A 22,597-nucleotide genomic window follows, 5' to 3' on the forward strand; every position below is an offset into this window, starting at 1 on the left:
ATCGAAGAGTCACACGCGAAAGTTTTTGAACGTTATTTTAATGAGGACAATGTCGATAATCGTTTGACAATGAAAAGTGCGCTGCGTTGCACTTCGTCATATCCGCACCGGCCATTGTTGAATTTTAAACTCATAAACACTATAATGCTGACTGTCTTATATAACTATTAAATGAGATTAAAATACTATTTAAAAGTAATTGCGATATATTTCACACTTACGTATAATATAGTTCATATTTCATTAAAAATACACTCTGCTCATATGTCTATTATTAAAAAAAAAATAAGAAATAAGAAATAGAGGCAAATACATTTTTCTTAGTCACTTTTAAAATATATCGATGTTATTTTTAATATGTTTCAAAGAGATACAGTCAAAATAATAAAAAAACTGTATTTATTATTTTAATTGTATCTCTAAAAAACTAATAAACACGCTTCACCTAATGAAAATATTATACGATCACCGATCCTTGATAAGTGTTTAAAGTTTGAATTAAAACTGTCCGTTTAAAGTGGGACATCATCGAGTCAGGAGTCGGTTACATACATACATACAGGTGAAGCTAATATAAGCGTGCTAAAAAGAATGTTTGAGTTCTAATTCTGAATGCAATTTTTATGGAGTACGTGTTTTAGATTTAAATATAGCTTTATATAATATGTACAAAGGTCTGTAAGTTGTTACAAAATTATATGAATAGTTGTGAATAAAAATGTTATCTTTTTAAATGTGTTTTTTTTACCTACCGTCATCGATTTTTAATTTACCGGTTTTTAGCATGACAATCGATTACAATTCAACCATTGAATGTAAGTAAGGTAAGGGAATTAAGTGTTTTTAATGGTTTTTCAGGAACAAACATTGTTTTTATATGTATGTGTTTATTTTGTCTGTTTATCATAGTTAGGATGTCGGTTTTCCTAAAATAAGGTAAGTTTATATTATCAACCAAAAATAATGAGTAATTATTTTTTTGTGATTGTTTAGTTCTGTGTTTGTGATGACGTGCATTTATAGTAATTTATCAATATGTGATTTGTACATCACTTGGTTTTCATTGGTATCTTATTATAATCAAGCTTTTAAATCGGCAAAAAAATCACGATAAAAAACGTTGTGGTTGGTGGTATGAAAACAAAAAGAGTACAAGTACATTTTTATTTAGTTCACGAAAAATTCGTTAGACCGTTGATTCTGGTTGTGTCGCCACTTGCAAGCCCAGTTCCAACACGACATACCGGCCCAGGGTTCGTCCGTGTAGAAGACCTGTCCGTTTTGGTACATCTGAAAGTATTAAGCATGGTTCACACTACATGGTTAGATGATACAATAACCATCGTTACTTTAACGCCGTGCTCTGTCCGGACCGTGGCTAAGTCACGGTCAGGAATGAGTCACTTGTGAGTTGTCAAGGGACACCCGAATTGAACGAAGTTACTGAAATAACTGGCTTGCTTTCTATGAAAGAGAGAGAGACAGACAGAAACACGCGCACGTCGCGGCATGCCGTTCAACTATATCAAAAAGTATTGTTACAAATTTTCGTCTTAATTTTTTCTGTCTAGCCCCCTTTGGCCACGCGCGATAAGGAACTTTGTTCCAAAAAGTATACAATAATTGAAGTCTTCTCTATTTGTCTCTTCTCCATTTGTGGTAGGGTACTAAATGGGGTTAAATTAATTTTTTTTTTTTTATTCTGTTAGGTCGTTATAAGCCCGTCTATCAGCATGGAATCTGTTTTGTTTGTACATATTATGTCTTCAACAGCAAAAAAAAAAATCATTTGCTATGTATTTCCCTGTGTTTTAAAAAGCTACCTACCCCCTACGGTTTCATACTTACCGTATTTTGTCCAGTTTTTATTCTCTCTTCGAGAAAATTGAAATTGTATATCAACATTTTGTATACGGGATTAAATGTCAATTTTTAAACCAACTGAAAGTCTAGACTATATTTTGCTATATTGTCCAGAAAAAAAATACTTACAAAAGACAAATCGGAGCTCTTATAAGTGACGCCATCGTAACCAAACCTCAAGATGAAGTTCATGGAAAAGATGGAGAAGATACAGCGAATGTCTGTGGTGGCTGGGATAAAGTATCGGTACGGGCCACACCAGTAGGAGACCTTGGGCTCGTATTCTACGGACTCTGGAAACTCCTCTCTAGGGTTTATCCTGGAACATTGACGTCGATTGTCATTAGGCCAGATATTTCGATCACGGATGAACCAACAAATTGTATTGTTCCAACGTATGGTTATGCACAATATAATACACTAGTTCGAGTCCCGCCTCGTGATCGAATTTTTTCTATTGTTTATAAATTTATATACTATACTATCACAAATGAAATACGAATGTTTTTGGCTTGTTTGACTCCCGGTCTTGCAAGTATAAATCTATAAACGAAGTTCTGGTTGTTTAAAAGGAATGGTCGTTTCGTTTAATAAAACTTGTTATCACCATTAAGTACTTCTCTCTAAGGTCCATCAATAAATTCCACCCTCACATTAAAAAGGTACGTCAAAGGAAAACATAAAATTTTACATGTATATTCAGTAGATCTTTTTTTTTTAATAAATAAAAATCGTTTATTTGTTTCATAACACAGTGTACAATCAGTTTTGGATACAGTAAAAATTGCATAATAATATAATAATGGGCACTTAATTGATTAGTCCCCACACTAGGATCCCCTGTGTTGTGGGATCTGAGAATCGATTATCCATTGTTCATACCCTAAGTAACAAAGTGGTCGTGGCAAGCCTGCCGGTTCATTGAGTCAACTATTCGATAGGTCTAAGAATCGGTCGTTATTGTTCATATCCTAAGTGATGGCTAGTAAGATGAAGATTTACTTATAAATGCACTGAGCGTCGCTCCAGTTATCATCGGAATGGCAGTACAAGCCTTGGCTCGGATCCTTCGCTTGGAACTGTTCTGCATGTGGTCCAACATACGTGGTCTCTGAGTGACGGTGGTAGAAGCCGGAGAAAGCGAACGCACCTGGGAAATATAACCATAAACCTCATTTGGAAAGTGAACAGCAATATAAATAAATAAATAACAGCATATTCTGACATGCAGTGCGGAGATATATCTTGCAAAAGGCATTACTCAATAGGCTCGTTAAAGTATAAGCATTGTTATATTATAATTTTTTAAAACTATTCTAAAAATATTGGCAAATGTTTGATTTGTATTCTCTTTCTCAATTCGTTATTCAGATTATTCGATAGGCAACATAAGTTGGTCTTCTCTTGGCAAGCAAATAAATATGTTGTTTCCGCAAATCGAGCGCATTTCAAACTCAAACTCAAACATTTATTTATTCAATTAGACTTCTTCCAGAAGCACTTTTGAATCGTCATGACATTATTAAATTTACCACCGATTTGGAAAGCAGTATCTATGGAGAAGAACCTGCAAGAAACTCCATAGTTGCTCTTTTAAAGTCATGTCCATTTACAATATAATTTTACATAACATGTTACTTACATCTAACTACATAATATATATTATCATAATATGCCAAAGAACTGTCCTGTAGTTCTTACGCGACAACCCTCCATGGATTTTCATCTTCCATATATTCCTTAATGCTGTAATAGGCTCTCTGAACTAATACATTTGTTAAATGAGTTTTAAATTTAACACTACTTAAACTCTTTATCTTGATTTTTTAAAGGTCGAATAGGCAAAGCTAAGCTGAAAGTCCCACCTCTAAAAGTGTAGCAATGAGGTTTCCTCTCACTAGAGAGAATCATCTGGACGTCTTCCTGGTTGTGAGCTGACGCAATGTAGTATGATGTGCCGAGGCATTTGAATTCTGTAGATGATAAATATAAAGGCCATATTTTATAACTTATGAATGGATAAATTTATCCAAATGGACAATGTTAGAATTATGCTTTGAGTTATAAAAAGAAAAAAGAATTGCCGCAGAGGGAAGATATATTGCTATCGTATTGTATAATTAGAAAATATACATAAAATGTACGAATTCTTGAAAATGTATAATCTTAAGCATATACACTACGGTTTGCCCGTCCAAGCATTTACGCTGCTGTTTGAGTAACCTCAATATTCATCTCGTTATTAGATAATCATCTTACCCGGACTAGTGTACAATCCGAACGGAATCTTCGCTTGCGTAGATTTTATTTTCGCCTCCGACGTGTCCATCTTCTTGTTCAACTTCAGTAAGACCATCGACATTAGCGCCATGTCCGTCGCAAAGAGCAACCTCTTGAGATCTTTTATGTGCGTGTCTATGAAAGCGAATAGCTTCTTTTGTCCCGTTTCAAGGATGTCTTTTCGTTCTGCCTGTAAGATTTAATTAAGGACGTCATTCGTAGCTTGTTCCATGTGGTCCCGGCTTAAAGTTTACTGGGATAAGGTATATGACAATGTTACAAAAGATTAATTTACAATTGATTTGAATTGACCGACCACCAAAGGTCGCGATTGCGATCTATTCGGGATAACTTTAAGAAAAAGTCAATTTCATTAGCAATTGGATTTTGTTTTTCTTGATCGCACAAATGCTGCTATTGTTCATTGCCACTTCATTGAAACAGTCCCTAAAAATATTATAAGCTTCGTGTGTGAAATTTGATCCAGTTTCATCTTCCTTTTGTCGTTTGTTGAAGGCTTTGATCTGTTACTGTCGGAAGTCGCAGGAGTTTTTTTTATATATTCTAACAGGATTTTCAGTCGAACCTGAACCTTGGATCTAAAAAGTTGCAATTAGGTATTCAGCTTTCAAAGAAGCTATTAAACGTGCTAAGTCCGGTGTTCTTTGTGATGTCGATTTTGTCCAAATACGACGAGATATCTCGCCTTGCGGCGGTGTTGTTAGTAATCTCCTTGAGCGGCCAGACGGCCGGAGCCTAGGGCGACTGAGTGAGGAACCTTCGGATTTTTTTGTATTATTAATAGCATAATTATTTGTCTACAGGACATACTGAAGAACCTAAACTGATGTGGTTAAGTTAACCCTATTTTGGATTAGATGATATAGTAAATACTTACGGGATTGTGTGGTTCTTTCAGGCGAGCGTTCATGAAACTGGTATACTTCAGAAGATTGTCGAATTTCTCCTCTGCATAACTCTGTCTTGGATCTATTTCTTTGGTACTTGGCATGTTGTATGGTTTCTGTTGAAGAAATGTGAACGTAAAATGTGGTCTTCTTTGGGATACATTTTTTACGGATGAAACGCAACAATAATATTACCGTCACGAAGCAGCCTTTTTCGAAGGAGAGGGAAAGATTGATTGAGAGAGAGTGAGAAAGGGTGAACTTAGCTTAGCAATAAAGTTTTTATTCTTCGTTTTAGGCACGCACTTTTTTATTATTTCATCGTAAATCATTTTTTTTTAATTTTATGTATCATACTCCATGAATACTTACAGTTTCTACAGTCGGAAAAGACAGTCTGGCAAGCTGGAAAAAAAGGAAATATTTTATTTTCTTAATCATAATTATTATGCGTCTTCATAAGTAGATATAACTACGTATTGGGTAAGTCGACAAAATCCCGTTAAGGATATATCGTTTTCATAATTTGTGATTGATTGGCCATAAATAATCACCCTCCGAAATGTAAGCGTTTTCAAAATATTTGAAGTTAAAAAGTACACAATTTTCGATCATGACCCTAGATATTTTTAATGTGTTAGTCTTATTATTATTTATATTTTTTACATGCATAAAAATATCCTTAAACTTAAACGCAAGAAAATTATTGCATGCTAAGTTGGTTGTTTTAACAACATCATTTTCGCAATTTAAAAATTATAATATAAAAATTCGTGAGAACATACGCGAAAATATTAATTTGTCTCGTAACCTGTGAAATTGATAGCACAGTTGGCCGTATCCGTTGTCTTTAAGTCGATCAAAAGGGAAAGTACTCACTAGTTGAAAAGAAGAAACATCACCGTTACTGCCCATCGTTGTTCTGAATAAACACACTAGCTGAAAATGTAAATAACATAAATATTACAATGTATAAAAATAAATAAAATAAAATTGTTTTATTTCAGGACATGTGTTCCCATATGGAAGTTACTATAATTATGAAGGAAGTATACAAAATCAAGATAAAAACAAAAAAACAATTAGAGCATCATTTATATTCCCTTGACTTCATAGATCTATACCCTAACATAATGTGATGCATGAACATTGCACCAGTAAAGAAGTAAAGGATTGTCATAAAAGTTACATTACTGGAGCGTCCATTCTATCCCAAAAACTTGAGATTCGAGATAGCATTATGACCCTAAAAATCGGAGACCCCCGTCTCAAAAAACATGACATATGCACTATATAAGTATAATGGCGTCGCGTCGCCTATTAATTGTCGGATAAATTGAAAGCGTCCTAAAATTTATAATTAATTTACTTAAAATTCCAACTGATAACAAAATATTATCGTGTACAGTATACAACATACGATTTCATAGATATATAATATGATTGATTTGGCACAAATAAAAATTACATAATATAAAGAAAGAAGAATTGATAACTTATTGATACAAAAATATCTCCATTATCTTGTAATTACTTATACTTTACTAATTTATCTTCTACATTATAATTTAGTATTCTAATTTAACATTGAAGAGAAAAACTCACCAGCCATATTTTAAATATTTTTATGTAAGTTTCCATTGAAACAGTTTGGTTTCCTCTACTGTTGATTTAAATAATTGATATTCCAAGCGTCGTTAAAACTAATTGGAGCGCTGTTAAAACTTGCTAATAGTTATATTTGACGATAGTAACAGTTTAATAAACCAATTAAAAATATTTTGTATAAATTGTAATACAATTGCAACTTTCAAGTAAATTCTAAACTAAGCCTATGCTGAGATATTGGAACGAAGTTCCTTATCGCGCCTTGCGAAATGGGGGTAGACGGAAAAAATTAAGACGAAAAGTAACAAAGTTCAAAATTGTGCTGTAAAAGATGTGCGGCGTGCGCGTGTTTCTCTGTCTGTCTCTCTCTCCCTCATAGAGAAAGGAAATTCGTTCCATCCGGGTGTCCCTTGACACCTCAAGTTTTTTTTTATAATGAGAATTTTTTATAAGGGTGGATTTCAAATCTTCCAATTTACTCCACAAAATGTGTGCAAACGAATAGCTTGAACTTTGAGCTTCATAATTTTCGGACAGAATTCTGGTACTAATATAAGTTTGTACGAAAACAGCGAAATTTTCTTACTCGTAAGTATAATTTTTGTGGCAATAAACAATTGAGCATTTTTCCAAATTTTCTAGCGCTTTGTGACGTTTGTCTCCCAGTATCAATTTGTAAGCTGGAATCGACCTCTCCACATCAATAATAATTGATGTCATTGGACAATGAAATTAAAATTTAGCGCCATTTCTGGAGTTACCTGTTCAGGCAGGGCACGACCTGTCCCGTTGATGTAGGCATTCATGTTCTTCAGGTCTTGAAGACTTGGGTTTTTGTGCAAAACATTGTCAAACTTTGTGCGAGCCTTTTTTGCTATTGAATTAGGAAAGGAGTTGGCGAGTTTAATCATTGTTTCCAGTATTTCTATTGATTTAAGTAGAGGAGGGTTTTTTGATTCCAATTTTTCTATGCGTCTGCCACTGCGCTCTGTTATGAGACTCTCAGGATAAGACTTTTTATAAAAACGAAATAGTATGTTTTACAGGACAGTCGTCCTTTATAAGGATTTGGAGAGAAACTGAACATGGATGCTATGGAAAAGGCCAGGAATGCTGAGAAATGCAGAACAAGCGAAAAAGATGAGCATGTGTACGCTAGTACACAGTACGGACATAACAGCTCGCGCCTACACGTAATCTTGCTGTAAAATAAATCCAATGTAAAAACCGTCATGGAGTTAGAAACATTATGACCCATGTAATTAAAATTTGCCATAAAGTTTTTACGTACGTACGTAGGTAATTTTTCATTAAACGATGGCACCTCATGTGTTGTGTCAATATTTCTTTTTTGTTTTCTGTGAGTTTTTTTGTTATAATTTAATTTATAAGTCCGAGGTTTATTTATAAATTCTTGAAACTGCTTTTAGTCGTACTATAACGTAATTTTTATTAAAACTGCTACGAATTAGTTTATACAGAGAAGAGCTGGCAATAAATTATGAAAAGTATTATAAAATCAATTGTTAAAAGAGACTGTTCCTTTTCAAACAATGAATGAATGAATGAAAATATTTATTTTTTTATTTTATTTATATATGACATTTAATTCAGGTAATAGATAATAAATTGTACAGACCTATAGAATAAATACCTTACAGACTAACATACATATAATAATTTATAACTAAAACTAAGAACTAATTTTATTGCTATACAAATATAAAAGCAATACATAAAATAAGCAAAAGGCAGCCTAATCACTAGGTTGCGATCTCTACCAGGCAACCAATCTTGTAAAATAAGAAAAGTTCTAAAAATAAATCAATACTTTCAGATATCATATTAAGAGTATATGCACATGAAAATGGAAAAATTGCGGATATTTCTGGTAGAAAATCTTTCACGCTGTCCAAGAAATCCATCAGAGCCTTAAGACCGGGACAGGATAAACGGAGGCTTGTTAATTTCAAACATTATCCTTCAATATACAATAATAATTAATGTGAATATTAAAAATACATAAGATGAATATGTCATATTACTTTTATTACACTACTAGCTTACCGCCCGCGGCTTCGCCCGCTTTGTCTAAAACCTAATAAATTATGCACTTAAACCTTCCTCTTGAATCACTCTATCTATTAAAAAAAAATCAAAATCTGTTGTGTAGTATGAAATATTTAAGCATACAAAGGGACATAGGGACAGAAAAAGCGACTTTGTTTTATACTATGTAGTGAAGTATTCCCTCTATACTGAAATCAGCTTGGTCTATCGGCATTCTTTTTGCACTTTCATGAGTCCGTCATCAGTTTTGATTACAGACAGCGATGTGTCTCTTTATTATAAACTTGTTATAGCATTTTGAATGTCTCCTGTCGCGGTTGAAATAATATTTGTTTTTTTATCCCACAAATATGATAAATCCTTGAATAGATCGATAGCTTTGGTCCACACTTCTGGATCTTTCTCCTTCGCCATGTATTCGCGCGGAGTAAACAATTATAGCCGCAAGCACGTCGTATCGTTGCGACACTCAAGCGCAGACTGCGTCAGCATGACCACTTTTTAATTACACAATCTAATAAAAGTTGCTAAAATCTATCAAAATTTACCAATCCCAGTTTTAAATGCTACTAAAATTCTACTTTTCTATAAATCGTAAAATGTAGTGATTATATCCTCATTGCCTTCCTAATCAGCCTGTTCTACCATTAATAATTTTGTTTTTCAAGGTAATTGGTATACAGCCTATATAAAATATATTGAACACAATTTTGTATTTTAAACTTATTTATTTATTTTCATCGCGCTTTTTAAACATTTTTATATAATGTTGTATCTTTTTTCATAACTTGAATCATTGATTCTTCAGGTTTAAAATTCGTACAATTTCCACTATTTTTTAAACCCTCTTTTGCATGTAAGATTGCATGTACATTTTTATTACAGAATCTGTTACGATCCTCTGTCTTGATTCTGTTTATAGCTGAAAATATGCGTTCGCATTTTGCGTACGATACTGAAAGAGAAAGCAATTGTTTTGTTCCAAGTAAATTGTAACTTCATTGCGTCATTCAGCACTTTTCCCCTAGACAACCAGCGAACTTCTGTATGCAGAAGAAGAGATGAGGTACGACTGTAACATTGCTTCCTCGTTCGCCGCTTGTAACAGATCCTACTCTTCTTTGTCCTTTTTCAGCGAGCACTTTCCCTGGGTTTGTCACCGTTGTGATACCAGTTTAGTCAGTCAGTCGTCAGAAAGCAGAAATTCTATTTAAGCTTGTCGCTTCAGCTTTGCGTATAGAAACAGAGGTCAGAGCGCCATTACCCACTGAGCCCTTCCTACCAACAATAATTGATTTTAGAAAGAACAATTGATTCGCACAAAAGTAGACGAAGATCGATCGATCTTAAGTACCATGATTCCCTCTATCATGGAACTTGAGGAAATCGAGGAACTGGGACCGGGTTCCAGATTAAAATCTTCATCTTCCGATGATTCAGGAAAATCCACATCTGTCGAATCTTCGCTCTCGTCAGATTTTCCCACACGTATAATTAATTCATCCGTAAGCACATTCACGATGTGCAATATTCCACTTTACGTTTTTACTACTCACGTAACCCTTTATAGAGGCCCAAGCCATTTCGACGGGTTAAATTCGGATGGTACGGTGGGAGACGGAGAACATAGTGACCATTTTCCATCAAAATTTTGTCAACGGAGTATTTCTTTAAACGAGGTTTGTAATTTTTTATTATATCGTACAATTGAGGTTTCAACATATTGGAATTTTTGATCTTGCATGTCGGATTTTCGGGAATTAGATGTGGGTGCGATGTGGGTTCTTTATTGTGGTATGGGGCGTTGTCTAACACAATAACGGAGTTCGGTGGGAGATTGGGTACCAATTTAGTTCGAATCCATTTCTGGTAATTTTCAAAATTAATGTCGTCATGATAATCTCCTGATTTTGTACCCGACTTGAAAGTTAATAATGCATTGGGCACAAATCCAGCCTCTGACCCGGCATGAACGATTACGACTCGTTGGCCTTTTGAGATAGGCTTTTTCGGACCTGATGTAGAACCGTCAGCCCAGCCCATGGAATTTGCATGTGTAACATGGACGTACGAATCGTCAGTATAAATGATTGGTCTATTTTGTCTTCGATAATCTTTAGAGTTTTTTAGGTAATTGATTCGTAACAACCGAATAGCTGATGTTTCTATTAAAATATTTCGGTTATGGTTATGAATATAAGTTTTAAAACACCACGGCACTCACCTTTAAAATACTACAATGAAAATATATTTATTCACAACACTTATCCAAAAATCAAACAGAAAACATTGACTAACTTACAACAAAAACATAATTCTCACAGCTTTACTACAGATGTGGGTTTGGATAAAAATACTTAAAACTATAACTAAGCCATTAATATTAAATAAAGAATGTGACGGTGACGCGCGAATAGAGTTTCAAACATTTGAGTCGCGCGACCGCGTCGTGCGATTGTCAGTTAGGACACCTATTATAGAGTTCAATATGTTTGATCGCGCGTTCGTACAAGTAAAATTCGCGCGAACTTACGATGATCGCGCATTCGCGTTTTATTAGGACAACGCCTGAGGCGTTGTCCTAATAAAAAGCGTGGCACTTTGGTACAAGCATAATGGCGCCGTTTCATTAGTCGATAGGGCCCGCATGCGGGGTGCGAGAGATTTCTGGAACGCGTGCCACAGGGCCAGCATTCGGGGAACCGTTTTCATTAGTCGATAGGGCCCGATAGTACGATGATCTGAGATTTTTGATTTTTTTTGGTATTTCTTTATTTGAGATGCCTGTAATATTTAGCCGTTCCGAAATTTGTTTATATGCACTTTCTCTTGCATCTCGGTTTCTATACAACGTATTAGTCACATTCCATAAACAATCATAATCTCGATAGATTTCCACGAGATTCAACATTTGCGAATCCGTAAAGCGATCAGCCATTTTGTGCAGCGTCTTTATAATCCAACAAGCACTCACGAATGAAATTGAATAATGAAAAAGTATTTGACTTAAGACCCGCAAGCTGTATATTGACCGATGAATTTCATTGGTCGATATCACGGTCGGTATTAAGCATGCGGGGAACTTGTTTTCATTGGTTGTTATCTCGCCTGCGGGGACTCCCCGTATGCTGTATACCGAACGAGTTGACGACTAATGAAACGGCGCCATATGACGCGCAAAGATGCAACGAATGGCATGTGCATTTAAGTATAAAAATGTTGGGAATTTCATTTTGCAGCAATGTTACAACAGAATTATTACGTTTGCCCCATCTGATGCAAAACCTATTAGATTACTTTTATATGAAATATTATTGCTTCTAAAAAAGTTAACAATGTGTTCAGATAAGGTTGCTGCATTTGCTTCTTCTAATGGAATAAGAGCTAAAAACAATTTTTTTTACGATTCATTTTCGTATATCTCGAGACTAAGCACAAATACAAAGAAACATTGTATACGAATGCGACAAAAAAATACAGCTTATAATTTGCACATTTAAGGAATGGTATCCTTTCCTGTTAGTTTTGTTCATTTATGTGAGGTTTCACTATAGAAATGTGGGTGTATCTATGCACCCTATTAGCCCTGGTATTTGAAATTTCCTTTCAAATCTGTAATTAAATTCACATTTTTTAAATAAATAGTTTGATAAAATAAGTAAACTGTAATGTAATTTTTAAAAGACTTTCAAATGGTGATTTTTCATATATTTTGTTTGAGTTGAGTTAGAGTTAAACATTTCGAATTTTTTCGAATTTTAATGTACTAAGATACATTAAAATTCGAAATGATCAACTTCTCCCATAAACTCAGTGTAATTCTTGATTGAAAGAGGGCAAAACATTTTTTTTGGTACCATCTTTTTGTTTCCGCTCAATCATTTCCACAGCTCGAGGATTGAATGCAGTAGTTGCCACACAAACGTCTTTTGTATCTTTCCATATATTTTTAAGCTATTGCATAGCTTATATCGCGGGCCTTGAGCGCGGGGACCGAATCCAGAAATTCCGTAACGAAAAACCTCACGCTCCCCACTCCGACGGGCGGAGGTGTGGCTGGAAGACATAGCATGCAATAGCTTTACCGCGGCAGTCTCCAAGTGGCACAGGTCTTTTTTTAAATTTAATTATCAATAAAAAATACATTTAACATAAATGGACATGCCAAAAACCACAAAGATTTGTCCGGCATGCAAAGCACGACAAATTCGATGCACAGCTTGCTCGTGTGCTCGCGACAAGTTAAAGACAATTACAACATTATACAGGACGTTGTAAATAACTGTTATCAAAAAATAGAGAATTAATTGATAACAGTTATTGGTCTATCACACAGGTATATAAATTCTCCCGGTTTCAGGACCGTTTCCTTTTTTTCTTCACTGTTTAGATTTTTTCCTGTCACCAAATCTGGTAAACCTTTGCGGTTTATTCTTACGGTTCCAACATTATTAATATGTTTGTCAAGTAAAATCTCTAATAATGGAAGGCTGGTAAAAAAATTGTCAAATGCTACTAAAATGTGGCTTGCCAATGATTCGCATAGATCCATTATTGATTTGATTCTTTGAACAGTGAACAGTTAGACTTCAAGTCTAACTTTAAATTCAAAATTTTACTTTCTGAACTTGCTGAATGATTTTGCTGACTTCTTTCTCTTCATCTGACAACTCCAATTCCGGCGTAATAAAGCACTCCAAAATAGTTTTGTAGGTAGCCAATACTTTTTCGTACAAAATAAAAAGCTTAGGGCTTTCCGATTGCATTTCTTTGTAAAGGTCGTGAAAGTATAGCAGGATAAATTTTAAGAACTGCAAGTAAATAATAGTGGATGGAGCTTAGCATTTTTCGAGTATTGTTTCTGCAACAAGTAGCCTATCAATCAAAACAGCACTTTGAAAATACAGAGTTAGTGCAGGTGCTCGATAAGCCTCTACACTACAGGAAGCAAAGAAAGCCATCTTGTTTGAGAAGGATGTAGAAGTTTGTGCGGTTTAATATTTAAATATTTCTGGAAGTCTTTGTAATCGTAGTCTTTTTGGGCTATTTTTTCAGATATACATCCCTTGCAAAATCTTCTACTCCTCGCCAATGACCTATTATACTAGTAGACGCGGCATACGCCAACATCATTGCACTAAAAAACAGCGTAATTAATACATACCTACTTACTAACGCATTATCACCAATACAGTTGTTCTCTCTTTCACTCTCACGCACGAGACATAATACATGTCTCACTCATGTACTTCTAAATAACAACTGCCGATTAAAATACAAAAAGAACGTCCAGCCACGACGCTGAATGGTGCGTGACTAAGTGAAACTCGGGCACTTACCTGAGTTTTTTCTTGCCAAAATAGAGAGCGGGTAACGTATATCTTTTATATATCATAGCTCCTCGCGGCAATTCTTTACATGCATATGAAGCGCATAAATGAAACGAGTGACAATTACATTTCATAATAAATAAATTAGGTATATCTTTAGCGAACAACGAAGCTAATGAAAGATATTCTCCAGACATATTATTAGCTCCATCACACGCAAAGACAATCATATTTTGCTTATAAGGAATATTCTCTTTCTCAAAAAAATCATTGCAAGTTCGATGTAAAGTAACGGCAGAACAATCTGATACCGGTAACAAGCACAATAAATTACCTGCTACTGTTTTACACTCTAGACTTTTTACTTCAAAAGCTAAACTTTTCACTTTTGTTTAATAATAATTATCGCTGCCATGCATACAGAAATAAACGTACATAAATAATAAAATGGCGGACGGTTCCACAGTATACACAGTATACACTACAGTCTAAACAGCAACACAGTGTAGTGTGTGTGCTCTAATTGATTCGAAATTCAAAATTCACCAGAGTTAAATACAAATGAAAAAATTTGGTTGGTTATCAAGTAAAGGTTATCGAGTTGGTTATCGAGTAAAGGTTTTAATATATATTTTTGCAAAAATAAAATAAATTTTCGACAAATTAAAAAAGTTAGTAGATTTTTCATCCAAGGTAGTAGATTTGTAAAAAAAGTTGAAAGTAGGTAGATCTACCTAAAAGTTGGTAGAGTCGGTAACACTGTGCCGTTGTTGCCGCATTATCTATGCAACTTATTAATTTATTTACAATTATTGTACATACTAAAATAAAAGTACATAAAACATAACCATTTAAAAATGTACAAATGGCGGCCTTTAGCTTTTTTTGGCTCAAAGCCATTAATTTTTATCTCTTTTTGCCATGTCCACAAATACTTTTAAACTGTACCACAAATATCTTATTTGTATAGATTAATTATTTATTTTTAGTTAGAAACTTATTTTTTTTAGTCAAAACCCCTGTCATTATTAAGTATCGAAAGCTGTTCCAGATACTTGTATTCGCAAGTTCCCAAGTCATTAACACCTCTATTAGCGTTGGACTCGTCCCAAACAAAACATTCTACTTTGTTTGTTTTTAAATCGCAAATTGTAAAATTCAATACATTTAGCTTACATTTATAATAGAAGACTGATACATCGCCTTTGGGGCATTGAAATACAGCCTGGAGATAAAAGACCGCTGTTACAATATTTTCATCAGCTTTGTCTTTGGCCTTCTCTGCTCGACCTAGCTTCTTTTTCCTTCAAATGTTTATCATGTTCTTCTTTTAGGTTTTCTTTATTATCAGAGTTTTCAAAGATAGCACCACACATCACAAATATCCTTTTTTGGGGTAAAAAAAGTAATGTTAAATTCTTGAGTGAATATTTTATAAAAATTGACATAATTGTCGTAACCTATTTTTTTTTTCTGTTGAATTGCCACTTAGTCATTGTGGATGTCGGCTATATTATTACTGCCATCTATAAAAACTACTAGTATTGGCTCTTGTATAGTGAGACTCGATTTTTGGTATCGCTTCTATGTATTCACGAATGCCATTTTTGATAGCTTCGTCAACTCGCGGATGTTTATCATGTTTACCGCGTTTGTCATCAGCTAAACGACAATTTGCCACAATGAAAAAAAAAAAAACATTAATTTAGTTACTATATTTAACCTAAAAGGTATAGAAGGAGTATGTATATTGTGGTAGACCACTCCTATAATATTTAAATATTTATTATGTCCTATAATATTTAAATGTTTATAAGCCGTTGTTTGAATTCTCTCTGGGGAACGCGACATTGCAGTTGTCACGTTCTGTATAGTCCATTTCTTCAGTCTTTTATTTATCCATTTATATTTGACTATTATATTTGGCTATTGCCTCTTTACTTAGTTTTGAGACCACGATGTTTATATTTAGCCTCGTCCGATAATTTTTGCGAGCCTAGCATGCATTCAATAGGGTTATCGCCGCTATGTCCATAGCTGGTGGATGTGCCATTTAAAAATTTAATTTATCTATTATTACTCGCGACGCTAACTCGAATGCGCGACGAACGCGGGGTCACCACTTTAGGTGTTAGGTGTACTAATGAAAGGCTCACATACGAGGCATACATATTTAATGCGCTCGGCGTATACGTTCGGCGATATCGATAGGAAGTTGTACACTGCGTTACACACATTACATTATATATTTTGTAGGCAAGCAAAACCCCTACAATTCAAAAATATATAACATTAATTTCATAATTAAAAATTTATCAAAAGTTATTTTTTGCATGGTTTTAAATGAATCCGAATTTTAGCATTATAACGAAGTTTTTGGCAAAAAGGATGAATTGCAACTGACCCCTGACAAAGCACGCATTATATTAATGCCTTTTTCGCATTTTTTGCATTGATCTATTATATGATTTGAGGGAGTTTTGTCTGTCAATTTTGAGCCGATATAACATATTGATTTCAACCCGGTGTTTTCTTTAGACACAGTTCACATCATTTTGTTATTATTTTTAGTTAAATTAACTCCATGAACACTTTCTGTCAATTTATTCAAATCACTATTTTAAATGAGCCATTCTTTGATGCCACATTTCAGTCATGTCGGTCTCATTTGATTTGCAATTGTATGCTGAAGTAAACTCAGTATTCAGCCGGTACATGATATTACATTTGCATTTGCTACTTCAATATTCTTCTTATTAAAAATTTTGCACCCATTTTTAGTGAATTGTACGGAGGATCCATTCTTTATCATTTGACTGACAGACAGGAGATTAGTTGCCAGTTTTGGAACATACAGGACATCCCTTACGTGAAATTTTCTTCTGCCATGTTTTCCAACAATATTCAGGTCTATTTTACCAAAACTTTCAACGGGAAGCATTTTGTCATTTGCTGTTTTGATACATTTGATCGGAGGAGTTACTACATCATAAAGCGAGTCTTGCCGCATCGTCATGTGCATAGATGCTCCTGAGTGTATGTTCCATGCATTATCATTTTTTGTGGTCGCAGAAAATACAGCTACATAACCTGAGTTTTTATTGTTACTTGAATCCTTTTTCTTCAGTCTGCAGTTTTTACTTAAGTGCCCATATCGGTTGCAATTGAAACACCTCGGTCCTTTCTTTTAAAATTGTTTCTTATATTCTCTATTACTGTAGAGAGCGGTGTCTGAATTAGTTGTTACTATTTCTTGAAGTAATTTTGTCTTAATCAAGTCGGCACTAATATTTACTCCCGAACTCTCTATACCCATGATCATTGGCTTGTATGTGTCCGGCAAGCCTGCAAGCATTAAAGTGCCAAGCCACTCATCATCAACCTTGAACTTAATGTTCCTGAGTTTATGGGCTGCTGACATTATTTTATTTATATAAGTTTCATCATTTTCTTCCTTCAATAATATAAGTCCTTTAATAAACCTACTTTTCAAGTCAATCCACTGTCTTCGAAAGAAATGGTGAGGTTGTCCCAGACTTGTTTGGCGTCTTGAATATGGATATAAATCAATCAATAGAATTAATTTTAACTTAACTTTTACATCCTTTTTCATAGCCTTTGGATCATTACAATCGGGTTCCCTCGTAAGACATTCATCTAACTCCTCGAGTTGCAGATACGCTCTAACGGCGAAACTCCAGTTTGACCAGTTATTTCGCCCCGTGAGTTTTGGGATCGACATCGGCACGTTTAATTAAATTGTTTTTTAAAGAGAGACGTACGTTTTTTGTCTTTTCACTTCGTCAAAAGCATCCAATATACGCTGTTTTAATTGTTAAACACTAACCGGCTCACTTTTGTATACACGTATCTTAATTTCACTCCACAAAAAGAAGTCCAAGGGTGTGAGGTCAGGTGAGCGAGGAGGCCAAGCTACAGGCCCGCCTCGACCGATTCTCTGACTTCCAAACTCCACTGTGAGAAATTCACGAACCGCGATATGGTAGTGCGGTGGCGCGCCGTCTTGTTGGAACTCGCCTCGTAAATTTGCTATCGGGATATCCTCCAACATTGATGAGATCATAGTCTGAAGTAAATTTAAATAATTTTCTCCATTTAGACGCCCTTCTATGAAGTAAGGGGCAACGTTATCATTCAGTATTCCTGCCCAAACATTCATTCTAAATCGGTGTTGGAAATAATGGTCCCTTGTTAACATCGGGTTTCGAATCGACCACCGATGTTCGTTATGTTGGTTAAATAGGCCAACACGCGTAAATAAACATTCGTCGGAAAATAACACGTTTGCTTCGGTATTATTTAGTATCTAGTTGCAAAATGAAATTCTCGGTCCATGATCAATGGCGGTTAATTCCTGTGATTTCCTGAAGTGATACGGATGTAATCCAGCCTTGTTGACAATATTCCAGGCCCAGGACTGGCTTATATTAAACCGTCGCGCAGCGTCATTCGTACTCCGCCGAGGATCCTCTTCAATATCTTGCTAGGACACCGTCGTAAACATTTTGTGACAACGCCGGTCTTCCTCGTCCTGTACTGTGGGACGGTGCGTGAAATGAACCGTAATCAAGTAAACGTTGGTAAGCATTTACCACGGTTCGTACATTCGGCGGTCGGGCGTTCGGGTACTCTTCTCTGTACATACGTACTGCTGGCAGTGTTACCAACTCTCAAAAATATTTATTTATTTATTTATTTATCCTTAAAGTTTGTGTCCAAAACCCCTAAAAACGCCTAAATTATTCAGTTGTCCCCCTAAAAAAATATACAAATATAAATTCATAATGATTTAGAAATAATATGCTGTAATATGTTTGAAAAGTCTTTTTATTACAAGTTATTTATGAATAAAATATTTCGTCTTCATCTGAAGATTCAGCGTTTTTGAAATCATACATGTTGACATTGAATAAATTTAACATTTTATTGGATGGATTAAATGTTGTACAAGATCCACCATTTCGATTTAATGTAAATCGGACCATCATGATGCAGCAGTCTGCTGCACTAGCGTTTTCCCCACGCAAAAAATACGCACGAAGCATAAGCACATAATCCCGCGATGTGAATACGACATCGTGCCGGGAAAAAAACCAACAAAGCAAGTGTTCACTTTTGCAATTTGGCACTGTTTTTCGCGTTGGTAGTTGGGGAGTAGTCTGGATATGAATGTTGAATATCTTCTACATTATTAAAGCTGGTCAGATATCTCTTGGGTGAGTTGGTTACTTCTTCAATAATTTTGGGAGTAGTATTTGTGTCCAAAAAATCCCGTTCTTGTTCCTACGCAATAGTACTGATAATGATGAATATCAAAAGTATATTAGCGTGCAGTACCTTGGTTATTGTGTACAAACAACCACACACTCACAATAGTCAGCCAACTTGGTTCGTGTATTTTGGTTCTAATAGTCTCAATGAATTCATTCGTGTACTGGCTATCTCCGTACGGTTGTTGAAAACAGTTGATCAGCGCTCCAGCGATTTTTGTTTTGGCCACAACAGTTAACAGATATGAATGTTATATTTACTTCCCTCTCCCCAGCTTCTGCACACACCATCTGTGAATAATAATTGAAAACACAGCGACCTATCTCCGTAGCGCCTCTTTTAGCTTGAGTCTCATTCCAAAAAAAAAAACAATGAACAGTTTCATAGCTTTTAGAGATATCCATTGTTGACTCATTATCCTCGTGAATTTTACTTAATTCAGTAATAGTGAAATTGTAGCTAACAAACTATCTTGGAACTGACTTGAGACAAAATAACTTAAATTTTATTCACTTTTGCTTCAAGGGAAGTCCTCTGCGTAGATTTCAGGTCTGTATATTGACGCAAAAGCTCACACAAATCAACAAAAGCCACTTTGGCAGGCACAAAAGGCAGGCAAGGGCCACAAGTAGGCAAAATAAACTTAAGGCGGGCCGCACTTGTGATATTAACCCCAGGAACCCGTACTACCTATGTGAGATAGGTCCCACAGCCTTTTATTTTTACCCAAGTTTTTTATTTTTGTTTTTATAATTTTCAAAGTCAAAGCAGGATCGTCCATATTGGTTAACATGTATGCATGTAACGACTAATCAATATTAGCATACTCAATAAGCAAACCTGTTCATACACGCTATAAGCACGCCCCCTTCCACCCGCGCTGCAGGTAGCATGCCCAAAAATCTCACGGCCGTCGTAGTTTGTGCAAACTCGAAGCTAGCATGCTCATTACTAGCAATGTTTCGACACACGTATCAAGGTACTGACAGATGTGCTCAAAAAGCATGCTTAATAGATAGGTATTGGGTACTTACCACCAAGTCGGATTCAACAGCTTCACGATAATCGTCCGTGTCTGCCATAAATGAATTCATTTCCGTAAACCATGACATGGGTGGTTTATAAACGTTTGCACTCTGCTGCACCAGCTCCGGACCGCTTCGAATTGTTGATTTTTCTTACTTCGGCATGATACACAGATCTTAGGTTTTTAATTTTGTTCATAGAAACAAGTGTTGTCGCTTGCAGTTTGCTGTTGCAGTTTGCGGTCTGCGGCCCGTCTCGGAATTGTACCTTAATAAGCAAATATGTTCAGATGTGCTCGGAGCACGCCCCCCACCTTGCCACCATGCTTATTATAAGCATTTGGAATGTATTATCGTATTTCATTTTTATCAGCATCATTTAAATCGTTCCATATGGGACCTACTTTTTTGCAGAATTTTTCCCATGCTGAGTCTCTAATGTCTTTTTTAAAATAAATTTCTTTAGTCTGTTTTGAAAGTGCATTCATTGCTGAATACCTACGAGAAACAGTTTCCCTGTGGTGGTAATAGCACAGGTAGACTACCTGTATCACTTATTAGCTTAATAATTTCAGGACATATGTTTTTTGTTAAAGCTAATTTTAAGGCATTACTTAAGGCAGCTGGGCACGAGGAAAGTTGATTTTGTTTCGAGACATAATATATATCCATATTGTAATTTCGGATAAGCCTGTCTTTATTTCGGGATTTAGCTTCGGTGGTCTCATTTGTGTTTAGTTTTGTGATGGTAAATATTTTTTTAGTAACGAGCTCTTTATTGCTTAATCCGTTTATAAGGATGTGTGTCCATCTTGATGCAATGTCTTTATGCAAATCCTCGCCGAAAGAACTTTCATCGAGAGGATCCTCCCCTAAAATATCTAGGATATCTACAATCAAACCTGCAGTTATGATGGCATCTTGTGGTAGTTCACTTACAAAAAAAAAATATATTAACTCGATTCAATGCCATAAATGGCATTCCTAAGTTGAAGAAAGCAACTTCGGGATATGTGGTTAACAAATATTGGTACTTTAAATTCCTTGGACCAATACATCCTGAGGGTAGGATAATTAATTACCACTACACAAGGACAAAATTTTGTTTTTCACTTCCTTGACAGGCATATTAATTTGAGCAGATATTTGTCGCCAACTGTCTTCCCGCTGATTTTTGTTCAAATAATTTGCATCTTTGAGGTCCCAATGCGCATTGTACGTGCTGTACAGTTGTATTAAGCGAATGGTCTCCTCCTGACTGCCCATGATATCAAAATTACAGAAGATAAACCCGGCAAGAGACAAAACTTGTAGAAGCTTCGCGCGCGAGCTAAAACATAACCGTCCCCCGCTAACGCACAGCGCTCACTGAGACACCTTTGAGCGCGTCAAGTTTACCGATAACAGATGGCATGCGCCGAGCCTTGCTCGGTCGAGCAAACGCGCGCCTGAGGCAGGCCGAGGCACGTCCACACCAGCCGAGCGTTTGGCTCGCGAGGCTGCCGCGCAAGCGTGTGCGCTAGGTGGGTACGCGGCTATTTATGATTTTAACAGCCGTATTTAGTAACGTTTTGAAATCATCAGTCAATGCTTTGGAAACCAGTGCTTCTTTATGAAGGCTACAATGTATCCACAGGGACTTTGTTCAAGAATTCTTGTAACTACACTGCTATTTTTCTCGCTGCTTTATCTTTTTGCACTGTTCAGTTTTTTTTTTTTATATTTGTTCCATCAATATTTGTCTTTGTTCCTGCTCGTTGGGTTTTTTGCATCCTCTTTGTGACAATGTGCCCGTACCCATAGGAGGTGCAGGAGGCAAAGATGACACCGATGAAGGCGTCGGCGTCTTCATCGGTGTTTGTTACAGTTTCCTAACACGGAAGAGGAGATGAAAAAAAATTGCCAATGAATTCAAAAATAAATGGCAATTCCCAAATTGGCCATAATACCACCCGCAGGTGCCGCATCAGATTAATAATAATTTAATAATAATTTACTTCTTTCTTTCCAGTACTTACATAAACAGTATATAAATTACATTAAACAGATTACTATAACTACAAAGGTTTTACACAGTGTTGTCCTGATGACAATTGCTAATGCAAACTACGAGTTTATTTACATTGACGTGGGTACAAATGGACGGATTTCTGATGGAGGAGTAATACGAAATACTGATTTTTTTAAACGTTTACAAATAAATACTGCTGCATACTTGTAC

General features: G+C 35.5%; 1 protein-coding gene across 2 annotated transcripts; it reads right to left on the reverse strand.

The window, feature by feature from the left end:
- Positions 1–1,167: 1,167 nt before the first annotated feature.
- Positions 1,168–20,447, reverse strand: LOC123702172. 2 transcript variants are annotated; one of them, XM_045649848.1, is made up of 9 exons: positions 20,386–20,447; positions 5,931–5,990; positions 5,424–5,456; positions 5,042–5,167; positions 4,123–4,333; positions 3,729–3,836; positions 2,866–3,013; positions 1,993–2,182; positions 1,168–1,290 (listed from the first exon to the last, which is right to left on the reverse strand). In XM_045649848.1, the coding sequence occupies exons 1-9, from the start codon at positions 20,443–20,445 to the stop codon at positions 1,168–1,170; spliced, it is 1,059 nt and encodes a 352-aa protein (XP_045505804.1). In that variant the 5' UTR covers positions 20,446–20,447. The 2 variants fall into 2 exon arrangements, with proteins under 2 accessions (XP_045505804.1, XP_045505805.1); XM_045649849.1 differs by lacking the exon at positions 20,386–20,447 and adding an exon at positions 6,657–7,010.
- Positions 20,448–22,597: the final 2,150 nt, after the last annotated feature.

Source organism: Colias croceus, chromosome 23, assembly GCF_905220415.1.
Source record: "Colias croceus chromosome 23, ilColCroc2.1".
Lineage (NCBI taxonomy): Eukaryota > Metazoa > Arthropoda > Insecta > Lepidoptera > Pieridae > Colias > Colias croceus.